The sequence below is a fragment of the Mustela nigripes genome, chromosome 6 (assembly GCF_022355385.1).
Source record: "Mustela nigripes isolate SB6536 chromosome 6, MUSNIG.SB6536, whole genome shotgun sequence".
NCBI classification, from domain to species: Eukaryota; Metazoa; Chordata; class Mammalia; order Carnivora; family Mustelidae; genus Mustela; species Mustela nigripes.
In genome coordinates, this window is record NC_081562.1 from 14592014 (window position 1) to 14611265 (window position 19252).

The window sequence follows — 19252 nt, forward strand, 5'->3', positions numbered from 1 at the left end:
CCAGCAAGGACTGCTCGATGGTCCTCAACTCCGACTGGCTGAACATGGGCAGGTCGCCCGGCTTGTTTGACCGCTGCGGGTCCCTGTGAAGGTTCAGGCTGTCTGGCAGGCACAGCACTCCTGCAGTGGGCGAGGAAAGACAATGAAAGAAAACAGTGTTATTTTTTCAGGTAACCAAGGGAGAGGTGCCAAACCTTGCACCACTTCGAACCATGCCAGGGTTGGTACTGCAAAGCCAACATGGCATCCAGGGCTCTATTTTAAAAGATCCCCTGAAGATCCCGACCTGCTGATTTTAACAGACATGTGGGCATTCATCTGCATGCACATATTGCCAAAGGACACAAACTAGAACCCTTTCCTCCAGCCTGGCTTCTATTCAGTCAGAGATGCCTCTGGAACCAGTGGTCACTGTCCCATTCTCCTTCCTGGAGTCAGCTGCCTCCCCTGAATGTCCATGAGCAGAAGAAGAGTCTTTGCCAGCTGTCGCTCCTGAGGGCTTGCTTTATTTCTCCAACAAACTTAACTCTGGGTGGTTGGGCTATTATTTGTTAGACAAAACTCGGGCCTTCTCTGTGGTAGAAGAGTCCCTGTGGACTTTTGTGATTTTATGGTGAAAACCTATGGGAAACCTCTGGCGTCTAATGATTTCTTCCCTTGCTTGCCATCCCATGAACATTTAGCAAGAGCCTGAGAACTTACTTGGGGAGGTTATTTAGAAATATTTACTTTTCCCTCCACCACCAAAACTTCCCTAGGCAGGAGCCTGCTTTCTTGATCCTTGACTTTGGGGTTGACTGACTGACTTAGTTTGGCCAAAAGACTAATGCTCGTGATAGAACCGAAGGCCTGAAAAGCGTTTGTACAGCTGAACTTGCTCTTTTGTAATTCTGCCATTATCACAAGAAGAACATTCCCTGGCTGGCCTGCTCGCTCGAGGTGAGGAGACACATGGAGCAGCTCCAGTACCAACCTGTAGCTTAGAGCTACTCTACAAAAACCAATACCAATTTGGTCTGCCTTTGAGATAGTGGAGGTTAGCTGGTAGTCAGCATTGTTAGGGTGATGACTAACAGATACACAGATCACTGAGGACCCAATGAACAAGGCAGGTGGGCACTGTGCTGTGCTAGAGGCTAAGGATAGAGTGATGGATAGAACACACACACTCCTGGGGCACCTGAGTGGCTCAGTCAGTGGAGCGTCTGACTCTTGGTGTTGCTCAGGTCATGATCTCAGGGTTGTGGGATTGAGCCTCATGTGAGGCTCTGCACTGGGAGTGGCGTCTCTCTGGGATTCTCTTCCTCTGGCCATCCCCTATTCATATGCACTCTCTCTCTAGAATAAATAAATACATCTTAAAAAAAAACAAAGAACACACATACTCCTTGTCCTCAGTGGGCTCACAGTCTAAGCGAAGGGGAAGATTATTACCACACACAACCACGAAGCCATATGGTATGTGCCCTACAATTCGAGAATGTGAGGAATGAAGGGACGTCTTAGAAGGGATCCCAGCAATGAGTAGTTGTTAACACACAGGAAGCATTTATTGAGTCCCTACTCTGTTCCCAACCCTGCAAGGCATTTTGGAGATGCAAAGGCAGCAGAAGATAAATTCGAGTAGTGCCTAAACTAACTGAGGAGGCAAGACAGCGAATGGCAATAAAACCACACACACAGAAAAACAAAAAACCCATGGGAACAATACGACGGTATCAATACAGAGGTGCCAAGTGACTTAAGCCAACTGGTAGGGTGAGGGGAGACAGACAGATTGCAGATGTCAGCAGTTCAAGCCCATTTCTCACCCTGCTTGAACCACAAAATTTCAACAAACAAAGGTTCCTGCTTTGAAGATGGGCAGGCTTGAGGTGGCCCCGGTCACACACAGCTCTTCTGGCCCCTGTTGCCCAATTAGTGACTCCAGCCACACTGAGCCTGTCACTTGCTCCTGGATGTTTCCCATTCACACCGAACAAGATGACCCAGCAGACAAAGCAACTCTTGTAGATGACTGTAGATGAACACCGAATACATAGATAAACAATGCAAACGAATGACCATTAGAGTCTCACATTCCTATAAGCAGGAAACTGGCCAAATAAGTGTCTTTCTAAAATTGTTCTCTACTATTTTTCCAAACACTTTGTGAGTCAGAATAAAAATGTATTTTATATCATAGTCCAGTGTACACACACACCCCACCACCACCTCCACTGCACACTTTTCATGTTTTTCATGAAAAAAGTTTCCCGTAAAATAATACTGATCCTGACGATGTATGATACACTCTCATTCTTTTTCCTTTTCTCTTCTCTTCCATCTCATTAATAAAAATGCTGGTGTGCAGCACCAAAAGTGATTTCATGACCCACTCATGGGTCACGACAAGCAGTTTGAAGAACAGTGTGGCTGACACTGGTATACAATTTGGCATTAATTGGACAACACAGGTTCACCATTCATTGGACACTAGTTTGTGCTGTGAGAGGCTCTGCAGGGGATGGAGAGATGACTGAGAGGTGGTCCCTGCATTTCAGAAACCCTCAGCCTGGCAGGGAAGACAAGACCTTCACAGAAATACCCAACATCCAAGGCAGGTCTTCTCCCTGCCTCCTTTGCCTCAATAGATGAGTCACCCTCCCTTTCACCCTAAGCAGGGACACCCTGAGTCATCCTTGCTTCCTCCTGCTTACTCACCTGCTGAGACAGTTGGTCCAAGGCCAAGTTGAGAAGCCGTTGCCACGGCAACGAATATTGGTCCAATCCCTCCCCAGAGGCCCCCAATGTCCCTGACTCTTATTCAGAAATTTACTACCCGTGGAGGCTCACTGCAGATGGCACCAGATGATCATGACCCAGTGTGATAAGTGGCCCCAGGTTCCAGGGTATGAGGTCCTCTGCTGGGAGAAGCGGTTGGGAGCTTCACGGCAAAGGGGACCCACAAGTGAGCCCTGAATGTGGTAGAGGACAAAAGTTTTCTAATTCATCGTATGAATGACCCTTGCACATATGCACAAGCTTGTTTTCTTGGTATTTGCATTACATACAGCAAGTTCTATTCTCAAGCAGACATCTGAGACATTGTTTCACAACTGGTTGAGGTGCAAGCATGGGGGTTGGTCTGGATCCCAGAGCTTCAGTCCTGGATCTGCCACTGTCCACCCATGTTTCACCTGAGGCAGGTCATGGGGCCTCTCTGGACCTAAGTTTCCTCTTCCATGACATGAAGGTTAAAATAATGGCCTTGTCTCCCAAAAGGCCTTGCTGGGCGTGAGCAATGAAATGGAATCATGTGTACTGAAGTACTGTGCATGTGCTAGGCATAAAATAGTGGCTCAACATATGTTAATGGAGATGAAAATCAGCTAATATGTATAAGCCCAGATTTGGACTGCTTTATGCTTTATCATAAGAATAAATAATTTCCCTTGGAACTGTTCCTCCTTCTTTTAGAAGGTTATGGAATTTAAATGAAAGTGTATTTATTCAAAGAGGCTTTGAAAGCTTGATTACTGAGATTTGGAAAATCTATAATTGGTCTATTATGCAAAGATTATATATCAGGGTTTTCTTTCTTCTTTTTCTTTTTGAGGACTCTGTATGGGATATACACATAAACTGGAGTTTTGGGTTTTTTTTTTTTTGGCATAAATATCAACTAGGTCAATAAGAAGATCTCAGCATCAGCTTTTAGTGTCAGACACAGGCCTGAGCTTTGGACAACTCATCAATTTCCATTACTAGAGCCAAGGACAGCCAAAGCCTAGTGATTAAGACTCAAGTTCTAAGACGGGGCGAACCAAGGTTCACATATGACTTCTTTGCACCTAGAAGGAATAATCTCCCTGAGGAGCAGTTGACCGTAAGCCATCATCAACCATGAATGTGAAGGGGTCATGGTCTCCCTAAAATTCTCTTACTTTGGAATGGCTTGTGCATTTGTCTAAAGGGGAAGTTGATTCGCATTCTCAAATGGGTCTCTGGGTCCTACAAGATGTTGAATTAATGCCTTTGGGTGTCCGTACTGCCAGGCCTCTCATCTCTAGTGCTTGCCGTAGGTGGGGCAGAGTGGGCTTGGCAGAACCATGGACCCTAATCCCCCGGCAGCCTCCATGCAACCTGGACAAAGAACTTTCCAGATCCCCAGTCTCCAGGTCTGCAAAGAGGGGTTAAAATATCTCCTTCATTGGTTTATTGTGGTGATTACACAAGATAATACGGATATTTAAAGCTTCTGGCCTATAGAGTAAGCGCCTGCTAACTACCCTGTTGCCACAAATGTGCAGTTTTGTTTATTTAATGTCTGAATTCAAACAGTCTTGAGGATCATCTTTCCGAAATCTTGTGGGACTGGAGACAGACAACCTTTTGGTTAGGTTGCTTAGAATACAAAATATGAGAACTGCTCCTCTGGGCCAACCACATGGGCATTCTGTCTCGGGTGGGGATGATCTGGGTTGCTCTTCTGTCCCTGTCAATGTCTCCTTCCTGTATGCATTGGACAGCCCCTTGGCAAATAGAATGTTCAGCCGTCCCTTCTCTCCTCTGAGCTTTCCTCTGTGTCTCCATCCTATTATTGGATCTGGGTGCTATTTACCCACCAAGAGAAACCCCAATAAGACAGCCACCAGCCTTTAGCTATTCTCCCCTCACTGATGGTGGTGATGACAGTGATGGAGGAAAACAAGGAGATGATGCTTGTCTTCTTGTCTTGGCACCGACGACATGGGCTTGGGTTTCTGCCTTGCCTGTCTGGCTACAAGAGGAGAGAACAAATTCTCCAAGCCTCTCCTGCCAAGCTAGGCCTTGTTCATTGCTCAGTTATCCCCAGAATTTAAAGTAGAGGGTCCTGGCACCAGTACTGGCTTTAAGAGATGGGAAGGAAGCAGCTGGCGTTTAGCAGAACTACCCTTGAATGCGCACCAGAGAGATCTGGCTGGGTTCAGATTTCGGTGCTGTTATACCCCAGCTGTGTGGCACAGGGCTTGTGACTTGGCTCCTCTGAGCCTCTGTTTCTCCCTCTGTAAGATGTCTGACACTATCTACCTCCAGCATGGTGGGGAAGCCATATGGCATAATATACATGGACAGCCTGGCACAAAAAGGGGGTCAATAGGGTGCCTGGGTGGCTCAGTGGGTTAAGACTCTGCCTTCGGCTCAGGTCATGACCCCAGAGTCCCGGGATCGAGCCCCGCATCGGGCTCTCTGCTCAGCAGAAAGCCTGCTTCCTCTCTCTCCCCACCTGCCTCTCTGCCTACTTGTAATCTCTATCTGTCAAATAAATAAATAAAATCTTTAAAAAAAAGGGGGGGGGTCAATAAATGTTTGCTAATAATCCGAGTGAAGTTCTTTGAAGCTAAAGATTGAGGAATTCAATCACATGATGCCAGAAGGCTTTCATTTACGGTTAAATGCCTTAAGGAGCAAGATAGGGAGTTAACAGATTTTTAAAAATATTTGCACAACTGGCTTGGAAACCCCTTCTTGCTTAAGATACTTGGCAGTGGGAAACAAATTCAGGGCTGGCTTGGCCAAGCCATTCGTCTGTGAGAGGCATACCATACTCCAATTAGGATAAACCCAGACCATGGTTCATTTTTCTTCATCACAAGTTATATTCAAAGGGAAAGTTCATAGGACTTCTGAAGCCAAACCATCCAAAGAGATAAGAGGTAGAAAACACAGAGATGGAGAATTTTCAGAAATGGGTTCAATAATGGGCCCATCTATGGAGCCTGGAGTACATACAAGGAATGAGCACATTGACCATGAAAGAACACGAAGATATTTACAGATCAACCACAAACACCGAGCCCCACAAAGACACCAGGACACATTTGTGTCCCCAAAGGCCCCTTCCTGGTCGGCAGGGGAGACAGACCCACCACCAACTGAAACCCTATGGGAGACACATAAGGGCTGACGTGTGCATGGGGTTCCACTAGGGAGTGCAGGTGGGTGAGCCCAAGTTGGCCTGGGGTCTTCAGGGAAGCTTCCCAGGGGAGCTGGGCCCCAGGGAAGCAGACACCTTACAGCAGAGCAGAGAGTGTGGAATCTGGAGCCCAGATGAATGCCCGGGTTGAATCAGTACTTCACAGCCACATCACCCAGGCATGCTATTTAGCCTCCCTGTGCCTCAGTTTCCTTGTGAATAGCACAGGAATGGTATAGTGCAATCTTCATAGGGCCACTGGATGATGAAATAAGTACATACATGTGAATCTTGGTCCCTAGAAATAGCTCAATAAATAACTCACTACAATAGCTTATTATTATTATTATTATTATTATTGGGACATTCCAGGAAGAACAAAGACCCAGAGGCACTGCATCTAAGAGTGGCTGGAGCTCTGCAACCACTTCCTCCATCAGAGGGAGCAAGATGGGAACAGACGGTGTCGAAGGACGGAGGAGTGCAGGGAGCAGCAGGACTGGGAGGCAGGGACCACAGAGGGCACTGGGCCATAAGGGGTCTGGACTTAAAAACTAAGCCTTTCCCTTCTGGCTACTGTGCATCTCTCTCTTCCCTTTCACAGCCAAAATTCTAGAAGGAGTGGTCTGCACTAGTCATCTGTACTTCTTCCTGAGCCTCACTGTCTCTAGATCTTATTAACTCCCTGTTTTTGCTCAGTGCCCAGCAAGTTCAAGTTCATCCTTCAAGGCCCAATACAAAGGTCACATCTGAGATCTCAAGACTCAAAAAGATTGCAGCCCCTGTTCTTAGGAAGCTCCCAGTCGGGAAAGGGAGATCCTGAGACAATAAGGAGACTGGGGCTTACTGGAGCGGGTGTGCCTACTGCATACTGGAGCGGGTGTGCCTACTGCATGCTGAGCTAGCTCCCAGCTACCCTGGGAACAGGGTAGCCTTACAGAAGAAGAGGCAACCAAAGGGGACAGGGTAGGCTGCCCTCCCCATATGAGCCAGGTGCAGCCAGCGTTCCCTAGCAGCCAGCTCAGGAATAAGAGAGCTAATAAGAATCTTGAGTTTGGGCATGTGAACCTCGCCAGCAGGACACAGAGGCAGCCACACTGCTATTAAGGCACTGTATATGCCACGGGGCACCAAGACAGGGGGGCGATGGGGCAGCTCTAACACTAATAGCATAAATGAGAAAATCGACTGTTATGGGATGGTGAAGAAACAAAAGGAAAACACTCTGACGGGTCCACTCCTTCAGTGAGTATTATTTGAGTACACCCTAGGTGCTAGGTGTTCTTCTAAGTACTAGGGGTCCTGTACTTAGAAGCCAAATGCTGGAAGTCCTTGCCATCTTGGTATGTTTGTTCCAAACATGTAAGTGGAATATGTAGCTGGTTGGGTGGCCAGCATCGTGGAGAAGGGCAGAGCAGGAAAGGGGGGGAGGGGAAGCTGGGTCTGGGAGCAGGTCACACGGAGAAGGGGGCATTCTAAGAGAGATGTCAAGGAAGTGAGCATGTGAGCCCAGCCAGTGTCTCAGGGGAAGAGCCGACCAGCAGTAGGGACCAGCAGTAAGGGGAAAGGTCCCAAGAGGGGTGGGCCTGTCTTACTGGGGAAAGGAACAGACATGGTGAGGAAGGAGTAGGCAATCAGGTAGGAGAAGGGGCGAGGGCAGTTTGGGGGGAGCCCCAGGGGCAACTCTAGACTTTGGCTTTTACTCAGAGTGAGATGGGAGCCATTGGGGGTTTCTGAGTAGAGAAGTGATGTGCCCTAAGCTTTTTGGAGGGTCACTCCAGCTCGTGAGTCAGAACAGGCTGTAGGCAACAGCCAGGGCAGAACCACGGGAGTTAACAGTGGAGGTGGTACGCAAGAGAATCTTCATTCAGTGTGAAGGTAAAGCCAGTGGAGTCACCAACTGGGCATGGGGTGTAGGAACAAGAGAGGTGCTGAGAGCAGCTTCAGGGTATCTGGCCTGAAAGGATGGATTTGCCATTTACCAACACCGTGGCGGGGGCAGGTCTGTGGAAAAGACCAAGAGTTTGGTTTTGGTCCTGTTCAGCTTGAGACAGCTGTTGGATACCCCAGTGGAGATGCTGGGCAGGCTTCCTTGCTGTCTCTCCTGACCTCCCATGATGCAAAGTCTCATCATGTCAGCCCCATGGTGGCTTATGCCTTCCCCCCATCTATCTCCTCTTCCCTGTCACTAGAGAGCACTATTAAATATCCTTACAAGATGGCTGGATGCCTCCTTTGCCCTCCCTCCTCTCCCAGAGTTCTCCCTTTACTGCATCATCCTTGAATTTCCCCCATAGAGTTCTGAGCTACATCCATTGCAGAGGGGCCTAGAAAAGAAAGAGTCTCATGTTCCCAGTATCCTTATCTCTGTAGTGACAAGCGTCCCTGCAGGGCTTGTAGTATCTGCTTTGGTCCCTGACTCCTCCTAAGGAGCATTTTGGACCTCCAGCTAGGTCTTAACTGGTGGAAATGTCAGAGATTGGTTAAATTTTAGAGATCATCTTGACCCCAGAGCAACCTGGGTTTCTTGGGAGTTTCTCTGAACTCCCTTGCTCACTATATAAAAGTGATACTCGTGGGCATAGTGTCATGTGGTGGTGATAAAACTCAGTTCTGGGTGTGACTGACAGGGAAGACATGTGTTCAAATGTTTTGAGTTAAAAACTGGTCTCTGATATTTCAATTAACACACAGCAACAGGCCAGAGTCAAATAACGAGGCAGTGTTTTGGACAATCAAGACTCTCCTGTCTTACATGAAGGCAGATATGCATCTTCCTCTTGAATACTTATAATGCAAATACACCCATCAATCTATCCATTCAATCATCCATTTATCCATCCACCCAAACTTCTGTATATGTAATGGATTATCATTTAATTAATTAAAGAGTAATTAATTAAGCGGGATTTTTTTGAGTATCTACTATGTGCTACACATGGGGCTAAGCAATGGAGATATAGCAGGAAACAAAACATGGAGCTTAATTTCTATTCATCTCTCTACCCATCCATCCATCCATGCATCCCATATAATTTTCCAGATTGGGATCATAATGAAAAGTAAGACACAGATCTTGTCCTTAAGAAATTTATAATCTAATGGGGTAAGTCCACCTGCTCATGAATGTCACAGGTGCTATAAGAGAAGCCCATACTTGCTACATTGATGATACAAATAGAAATTAGATATTCCACCCAGATGGTGTGTCAGGAAAAGTTTCATTGGTGAGCTGACCCAGGATCAGTATTGAAAGATGAGCTGATGGTCACTAGGTGAACTGGACTGGGGCTGAAGGAGAGAAGGGAAAACCAGAGAAAGCAGCAAAGGTGTACGGCAGGAAAACTGGTGCATTGTAGGGACTCTAATAAGCTGGGGAGCTGAACTGAAAAGAATCACAGTGAGGGTGTGATGAGGGAGGTGGGTGGAGACTGGATCATGGATGGCCTTGAGTGCTTTGATCAGGGGCTTATACATCATGAGGAGAGGGGCAATGGAGTCCCTGGGAGGTAACTCTGATGCCTCATTTCTTGCCTCCATGAGGTCAAGGCTCATTGTTGGTGTTCTAGCCAGAATAACCATCCAACACCCAACGACACCCACAGTGGGAGATAGGACAGAGGGAGAGCACAGCACTCTGCTCAGGCTGCCAGCAGACCCAAATCAACACATTGCCCCATATCATTCTTGGCCGCTGACATCTCCTGGATTCAGAATGTTGCCGGAGGAACTTTTCTGGCTCAATGGATGACTTGAATTTGACCTCTGGCTTTCCTGAACTCTCGACACCCACTTTATCTTTCTCCATCTCTGTCCAAGACTCAGGATCTCAACCAGCCCCTTGGTGTGACTGAGCAGGGCATCTGACTGGATCTCCTGCCACCTTGGCACTGTCTTGACAGTATCCAGCCCAGACTGACCCTTTGCTTACTTATCAACATGTTGAGATAATGTAGTGAGTTGAAAGTTCACCTCCAGGTATCCTCTGTCTTCTCCTCACCACCCACTCTCATCTTTGACATTCATTTAAAAAAAGTGAGCTACTTTCAAATAATTAATTATAAAACTATACATGCCCATTTCAAAAACTTCAAAAGTAATAAGGGGATAGAGTGGTAACCTGAAAGCAATCTCCTTTCCTCTCCTGCAACTAGTCCTACTCCCCCATCATCACCACTCTTCTCTGTTGGTTGTGTGAGGTTCCAGAATTTTCTACCCATTATCATTTACTGACTTATTCATTCACTCAACAAATATTTACTGGGTCTAAAGAATGTGCAATTTGCAGAAAACACAAAGGTGGTGTGAGCAAAACAACACACAAGTCCTACACTTATGGAGCTCAGAGTCTGGCTGGGGTGACAAATATCTATCAAGTAATCATACAAATAAATATACAAGTGCAATGTGTGAAGTGCCATGAAGAAAAAGCACACGTGTGTACACCATACCCTAACCAATAAGCCAGCTGACAAGCTGTCTCTAATTTGATTTCAAGTAATTATGAGCAAGATAGTTTCATCACAGTCACTAGCACCTGTTTCCCTTTGTTCGGGAAGTGCTTTTGCATACCTCTGCCTGGTTTTTGGTAGAAATATCAAATTCTCACTGATTTGTATGAGTTCTTTCTACATTAAGGAAATTAGCCTCTTGCCTGACAGGTGTCACGCACATGTGTTTTCCTAGTTTGTCATCTGCCGTTGAATATTTTTACAAGATTTTTCCAAGTAGAATTGTTTTCCTTCAACACAGGCAAATGTGTCATCTTTCTCTCTTTGATTTTTTGGTGTGGAGTGGTAGGTTTTAAATTTAGTTACAGGTGGTCCTGACTCATTTCTATTCCTTTCTTCTTTCTTCTCCTTTCTTACCGCCCCCCACCGACTTTATTTTTCAGAGCAGCTTTAAGTTCACAGCAAGATTGAATGTAAGATACAGAGATTTCCCACATATCCCCTATGTCCACTCATGCAGAGCTTCCCCCATTATCAACATCTCTCACCAGCGCAGTACATTCACATAATCGACGCACCTACATTGACACATCATAAACATTCAAAGCCCACAGTGTACGCTAGAGTTTGCTCTTCGTGTTGTACATTCTAGGAGTTTGGACAAATGCATAATGGCAGGTATCCACCATTATGATGTCATATAAAGTAATTTCACTGCCATAAAATGCCTCTGTGCTCCTCCTATTCATCCCTCCCTCCCCAAATCCTTGCCCATAACTGATCTTTTAACTGACTCCACGGTTTTGCCTTTTCCAGAATAATACAGTATTTAGCTTTTTCAGACTGGTTTCTTTTACTTAGTTCATCCACATCTTTTCATAGCTTAATATTCACTTCTTTTTAGTGCTGAATAATACCTCACTGTCCAGATATACTTGTTTATGTATTCATTCAATTAGTGGAAGAAATCTTGGTTGCTCCTAGGTTTTGGAAATTATGAATAAAGCAGCGGGTTTTATGTGGACACGCATTTTCAATTCCTTTGGGTAAATACTAAGGAGATTAATTCCATATTAACCTTACATCTTGGAACCTTGTCATTATTGCCTAATACTTCCAAGAGTTTTGGTCAGTTCTTCTGGACTTCTACATAGATGATCATGTCCTCTATGAACAAAGAGTTGTATTTCTTCCTTCCCAATCTGTATACCTTTTATTTCCTTCTCTTGTCTTATTGCATTAGCTAGGACCTCTAGAACAATGCTGAAAATCAGTGACGAGAGGGAGCATCCTTGCCTTTTTCCTGAGCTTAGTAAGACAGATTTGAGTCTTTCACCATTAAGTGTGATGTAGCTGTGGAGTTTCTGTAGGTATTCTTTATCAAGTTGAACAAATTCCCCTCTTTCCTAGTTTACTAGGAGTTCTTACTATGAATAGTGCTGGGTTTTGTCAAATGATTATCTGTATCTATTGGTATGGTTATGTGATTTTTCTTCTCTAGTTTGTTGATGTGATGGATTACATTAATTGATTTTTGAATGTTGTACCAGCCTTGATTACCTGGGATAAATCCCACCTGGCCATGGTGTATGACTCTTTTTATACATTACTGGATTTGATTTGCTAGTATTTTGTTGAGGATTTTTAACAAATTTATGTTCATGATAGATACTTGTCTATAGTTTTCTTGCAATGTCTATGTCTGGTTTTGGTATTAAGGCAATGCTAGACTTGCACAATGAGTTAGAAAGTATTCCATCTGTTTCTGTTTTCTGAAAAAGACTGCAGAGAATTGGTATGATTTCTTCCCTAAATCTTTGGTACAATTCATCAGTGTTTTCTGTTCTGGAAGGCTATTGTTGATTCATTTTCCTTAATAGATATAGACATATTCAGATTATCTACTTCTTCTTGTGTGAATTTTGGTTCATTTCACCTAGGTTATCAAATTTGTGGGTGAAGAGTTATTCATAGTATTATTCTTTTAACATCCTTGGAATCTGTAGTGATGCCCCTCTTTAATTGCTAGTATTAGTAATTTCTTTTTTTCTTAGTTAACCCTTAATCTGGCCAGAAGCTTATCAATTTTATTGATTTTTTTTCAAAGAACCAGTGCTTGGTTTTGTTGATTTTTCTATTGATTTCCTGTTTTTTTTTTTTTTTTTTTTAAAGATTTTATTTATTTATTTGACAGACAGAGATCACAAGTAGGCAGAGAGGCAGGCAGAGAGAGAGGAAGGGAAGCAGGCTCCCTGCTGAGCAGAGAGCCCGATGCGGGGCTCGATCTCAGGACCCTGAGATCATGACCTGAGCCGAAGGCAGAGGCCTTAACCCTCTGAGCCACCCAGGCGCCCCTGATTTCCTGTTTTTAATTTCATTTACATCAGCTCTGATTCTTATTGTGTCTTTTCTTTTGCTTACTTTGGATTAATTTGCTTTTTTTTTTTTTTTTACCTAGTTTCCTAATGCAAAAGCTTAGATTATTGACCTTACATCTTTCTAACCTTACATTGACCTTACATTCTAACACACTCATTCACTATAATAAATTTTCCTTTAAGCTCTGCTTTCGTTGTATCCCACAAATTTTGATAAGTTATATTTCATTTTCATGGTGTTAAAAATATTTTTAAAATTTCTTTTGAGAGTTCTTCTTTGACCCACATGTTATTTAGAAGTATGCTATTTAATCCTCAAGTATTTGGGACTTTCCAGTTTTCTATTACTTATTTCTAGTTAATTCCATTGTAGTCTAAGAAGACATTGTGTGATTTTTATTCTTTTAAATTTCTTTTTTTTTTAAAAAAAGATTTTATTTATTTATCAGAGAGAGGAGGAGAGAGAGAGCGAGCACAGGCAGACAGAATGGCAGGCAGAGGCAGAGGGAGAAGCAGGCTCCCCGCCGAGCAAGGAGCCTGACGCGGGACTCGATCCCAGGATGCTGGGACCATGACCCGAGCTGAAGGCAGCATGGCCTAGAATGTGGTCCCACTTGACGAATGTTCTGTGTGAGCTTGAGAAGAATGTGTATTCTATTGTTGTTGGATGAAGTAGTTCATAGATATCCATTTTGTCCAGTTAATGGATGATGCTGTTGAGTTCACCTGTGTCCTTACTGCTGGATCTGCTCAATACTGACAGAGGGGTGTGAAGATCTCCATCTATAATAGGGGATTCATCTATTTCTCCTTGCAGTTCTGTTTTTGCCTTTTGTTTTTGAGAGTCATGTCGAGGCTATTTTAATTGTTTCTTTCCCATTTTAACTCTGCCTTCAGGATCTAAGTATGGAACTAATGAAGATGGTCACACTAGAGAGGGAAGGGAAGATGGTGAGCAGTCGGGGAAGCATGGAGGTCTATGCCAGATTATCAAAACTCTGGATTCATTATTTGAATATACATTATATGCCCTGAAAAAAATCTAGCTATACCCCCTCTGGCCAACTCCCTGATTCTACTGTGTCTCACTGAGACTAGCTAGATAAACACATATTGAACTAATGAATGAATCCTGGGTAGTTCTTGATGGGAAAGAGACATTAATTAAAAAAAAAAAAGATAAATTTTAAAGAAAGGTGTTCATGATATATTAGCACCCTACTGAGGATTCCTCCCTGCTAGAGAAGTAAAAGGGGACTGAAAAATGAATTTCACACCAACTGTTAGAGCATCTTATGCCAAGGACAAATATTCACAGATCTGTTATCCCCGGGATGTCTAGAAAGCAATTCCAGGTAATTGTGAGGGTACCTTCTACGGTGGAATCCCATGTACTTGGCAGGCTTTCAACTAGAAATCTCTTTCTAAGGGAGCTTCTGCAAAATAAGAGCGTGAGGATCATTTATATTCATCACAAAGGCCCCCAAGGCCTGTAGGATCCTGAATCACCCAAAAAAGATTAAATCATGTTCAACCAAGCTTTAGTGCTAAGTATATTTAATTGTATCCCAAGTCTTCCAAGACTGATTATCTTTAATTAAACAGCCTGGCGACTACAGACATATCACTTATTTGATATGATAGAGTGAGGAACTATTCAGTAGGACGTTTAATAAGTTGAAATACCCTATGGCTGACCACATGGGATGACAGAGGCGCGCGCGCGCGCGCGCGCGTGTGTGTGTGTGTGTGTGTGTGTGTTTATAGGCATAGAGGAGGTTAAGCCAACATTTTGAGATCTGGCTAACTGCTGCTGTTAACACAGTGTGGATGTTAATGGCACATAAAAGCATAAATCTGCCATTTGCAGCCATGCATGTGTACGTGGATATAAATAACTAACAAGGCTTTCACAATCCATCCAAAATACAAAGATTACTAAATTGGCTTTTAAAAACATTAGAATCCCATTAGGCCAAATTCAGCAGCTGATTACTGAGCAAAATAAACCGCCAGAGGACTCTAAATTCTCCTTTGTTGCTGCTGTTAAAAGGTACTGCACTTTCAAGGAGGCCACAGGCCCCTGGGGAAGGGAGCACACAGTTTGTGCTGGCAAAGAGGGGCGGTGCAGCTAGACATCTGGATGAAGATGCTTCTGGAGAGATAGGAAGCCTGTCCAGGAAGAATATATGAAGCAGCTCAGATTTAAGTCAAGTAGTCCAGATATAACTTCTTACCATTATTTATTATGGTCTCTCCCTTATTATGAAGTCTTGACTCAATAAGTCTTTTTGCATATTTTCTTCCCTGCCTAGCCCCAACTTCTACCATATTCACCACATCTTTTACTTTTTGTATCCTGATGCTCTGAGGTCTGGGGCCTCACTTAATCTGGAGGGTCTGCCCCTCCCTGGGCTTGCCAGTTCCTGAAAGCAAACAACTTGCCAGTGAAGGTGCTTTCCAAATAGGAACCCACCAATCCAGAGCCCACACTCCTTATTAATCAGGCTCTCAAGCACCCGGTCACTAGCCTCCTACCCTAATCACCCCCGGGGCCAGGTACCAAACAACCAGGGACAGTCCCCTATGCCCCAGAGCCCACTGAAATGACTCAAACCAGTCAATTCTAAATCTGCTCAACCTGCCTCACCAGCTTCTTCCAGTGCAAACCACAAGAAAGACTCGTTTGCCCACACTCCTGTTTTCCCTCTGTCTCCTGACCTGTCCTGGTGCTTTCTCGTGTGCGTGTTCACATCCTTTCTCTTGGGACCCGAGAGTCACAATCTACCTTTTCAAACTCCCTCTTCGGATCTGGGGACCTTACTGTGCCTCAGATTTCCTGTCAATGTATGTTATTTTTAAACCCCATGGAATTTTAATACTATGGATACATTGTGTGTTTCGGGGCATCACAAACCACAGTAATGCCAAAGTATTCTTTTGCTTAAAGCAAAGTCTTCGAGCTCATGACTACTTTCTCCATTTGAACAGCTTTCAGTGGCTCCCTGCTGCCTGGACGGTAAATGGTAACTTCTTAGCAGGGCATTTAAACACCTCTATGAACTTTACCCTACCTAGCAGTCCAATCAAATGTCATAGGGCTTCTAAAGTGACGGAGGTACTCACTTCACTTGCTCTGGATCCCCACCTCCATGCCTCTGCTCACAAGGTTCCTCCCACCTAGAACACCTTTCCCTTGGCTTTTTACAGGGAGCAATTCTACCTGACTTCAAGGCAGAGCTCAAATGTGACCTCCTTCAGCAAGCTGCCCCAGATTTCCACAAATGCTAGGATCCTTCTTCCCAGAGCAGGGTGCCTGGTGGAACGTCCACACCGACTGAGTGTTGTGTCAAGATAATAATAACGCTGATGAAAAACAACAGTTAAGATTTTGTGGCCCTTGCTTCGAGCCAGGCACTATTCTAAGCATTATACATGTATTAATTATTTTAATCCTTACAACACCCCTTTGCAATTGACATTATAATTATCGAAAAGTAGACTAAGGCATGTGTGCATGTGTGTGTGCACACACACATACTCTTTCACCCTCTGTATGTATATACATATATGTGTACATATGTACATATACACACACATTTATAATTGTTCATCCATTCATTTAGTGTGTGTATGTGTGTGAGTGTGTGTGCGTGTGAGCATATGTGTGTAATCAAAATGCCTTCTAGGGAGCGCCTGGGTGGCTCATTTGGTTAAGCCTCAGACTCTTGATTTCGGCTCAGGTCACAATCCCATGGGTTGTGAGACTGAGCCCCACACTGGGTTCCATATTCAGTGGGGAGTCTGCTTGACATTCTTTCTCTCCCTCTCCTTCTGCCCCTCCCCCTGCTAGTGCACGAGTGTGCCCTCTGTCTCTATAGATGAAATCTTAAAAAATGCCTTTTAGGACAAAGATTTGTGCCACATAGAAAAATGAGACGCTTTCTGCCTAGAAGGAGTTTCTTGACAGATGTGAATACTCATTTTGGAAAATTTGTGTTTTATTTAGAACTGTGAGTCATGAAATCATGGACCTTGAAACTGGGAGGGCTAAGACACCACTAGGTCCAGCGCCAACCCCGAGTCAGTACAAATACTTTCTGAGTGTCTGTTATGTGCCAGACCCTTGGTAGGAGAGAAGGGGAAGCCATGGTGGCTTATTCTGAGAGCTTATAGCTAAACTCTTCATTTTAGAGATGAGAAAACCAAGGTTGAACCAGAGATGCTAAGTACCTTTCCCAAGGTCACACTAACTTGGTTTAATCCCATTTCTTGGTAATAGAAAGCCATTTCCAATTCCAGCCATGAATCCCCAATTTTGAAAGAATCAGAATGCTATCCTATATTCTTAATATCGTGTGGTAGGCAAGATAATGGTCCCCCAAGAGGTTGGCATCCTAATCTCTTGAATCTGTGAAGATGTTAAGTACCATGGGGGTGGGTGGGTCAGGCATTACAGTAGCAGATGGAATTGAAGTTGATAACCGGCTGACTTTAAAATAAGCGGATAGTTCTCGACTATCTGGGTGGACCCAGTGTATTCATGAGGGTCCTTCAAATGGAGAAGAGGCAGGCAGAGAGTCTGTTTGGGAGTGATGCAGTGTGATACAGACCCAACTGGCCACAGCTGCTCTTGAAGATGGAAGGGGCCACAGCAAAGGAATGCGGGTAGTCTCTAGATGCTGGAAAAAGCAAGAAAAGGGATTCTCCCCTAGAGCTTCCAGAAGGGAACATGGCCCAGCAGACATCTTAATTTTAGCTCAGTGAGACTTGGTTTGGACTCTATGTCCAGAATGGTAAGAGAATAAGTTATGTTGTTTTGGGCCACTAAGCTTGTGGTGATGTGTTACAGCATGTACAGGAGACTAATGCTCCCCACATTTAGGCTGAGTCTTACCAACCTCCTTAGGGGGCCTGATGGAGTTGTTCTGGCGTGAATGTCACTTATCCTTCTAAAAGCCCAGACATCTAATCTCATGTTAAATCATAGGAGCTGTTTTCAGTCAGGGCACCTCCATCAGCCTTTGACTTTTTCCCCTGTAGGTAAATTCCAGAGTTTAATGCAGAAACAGAGATGACCAAAGAATGCCATTTTTCATAACTTCCTTGCTCAGTTCTTCCAGACACTTCTTGCTTGGCCTTTAGATCACTGTCTCTGTTGTTTTATTTTTATTTTTTAAAAATATTTTATTTATTTATTTGACAGAGAGAGATCACAGGTAGGCAGAGAGGCAGGCAGAGAAAGAGGGGGGCGTAGGCTCCCCACTGAGCAGAGAGCCTGATGTGGGTCTCCATCCCAGGATCCTGAGATCATGACCTGAGCCAAAGGCAGAGGCTTAACCCACTGAGCCACCAAGATGTCCCTGCCATTTTATTTTTAGAAACAGTCTTGGAGTTCACTCCTTGCAGCCCATTGAAGAAACACCCTTTCAGGGACCCATGTTGCTCTCCATGGCCCCCAGCCTCTTTCCATTTCTCAGTTTCTGTGTCTGAGACTGTCTTCTGCTTTGGGGATGTGCTTCAGACCCTAGGCCCTCTTGACGTGGAGGGAAACAAGAGGGGCTTACACGCCTGGGGGGCTCAGCCAGTTAACTGTCTGCCTTCAGCTCAGGTCATGCTCTCGGGGTCCTGGGATGGAGCCCAGCATTGGGCTCTCTACTCAGCGGGGAGTCTTCTTTTCCCTCTCCCTCTCTCTCTCAAATAAATACATAATTTTTAAAAACTTCTTCTTAGTTATTTATTTATTTTTTGTAAAGAGGAGCTTATGGAGCAGGGCCAGGCTCTGTTTCCTGCTGTGAGGAGGGGGAACTGCTCCTGCCCACTGAGACCAGAGAGCTGAAATGGGACTGAGCCACTTCCAAGAGAAGGAAGGATGCAGCCACGGTCTCAGGCGAGGGAGGTGGGCAACAAAAGGCTTCTCTGGGGACTCAGAGTATCAGAGCATTCGTTGTCTGACACCAAAAACTGTTCCTCCTAGGAATGTGAATGATTGTGAGAAATGCCTCATCATTCATCATTCAACAAAATGTTCACTGAAAGTCTTTTTAATGCCAGATTCTGTGCAGGGGAACTAGATGATGATGGTGATCATAGTGATGGTGGTGGTGGTGTTGCTGGGCGTGCTCAGCAGTCACGATGATGGGGCTATTGCTGGTGGTGGTGATGGCGGTGTTGATGGGGCCAGTGGTGCTGATGGTGCTTCTCCTGCTGCTGATGGTGCCCGATAGTCATGATGACAGTGCTGGTGGTACTGATGTTGATGATGGTGCTGATGGTGATGGTGCTGCTGCTGATAGTGCTGGTGATGCTTGATGGTGATGATGATGGTGATGATGATGGTGATGGTGGTGCTGATGGTGGTCTGCAGTTGATGGTCATGATGATGGTGCTAATGGTGGTGATGGTGGTGGTAGCGCTGCTGATGGTGCTAATGGCACTTGATGGTCATGATGATGGTGCTGATGGTGGTTCTGATGGTGATGCTG

The 19252-nt window shown here is 44.7% G+C and overlaps 1 protein-coding gene across 2 annotated transcripts in view; it reads right to left on the reverse strand.

The window, feature by feature from the left end:
• The window catches only part of ABTB3 (ankyrin repeat and BTB domain containing 3), a 290432-nt gene that overhangs the window by 122065 nt on the left and 149115 nt on the right, over positions 1 to 19252 (reverse strand). For both annotated transcript variants that reach the window (XM_059402170.1, XM_059402169.1), the window contains exon 2: positions 1 to 120. In XM_059402170.1, the coding sequence (XP_059258153.1) occupies positions 1 to 120 (120 nt within the window). The remainder of the gene's footprint in view (positions 121 to 19252) is intronic.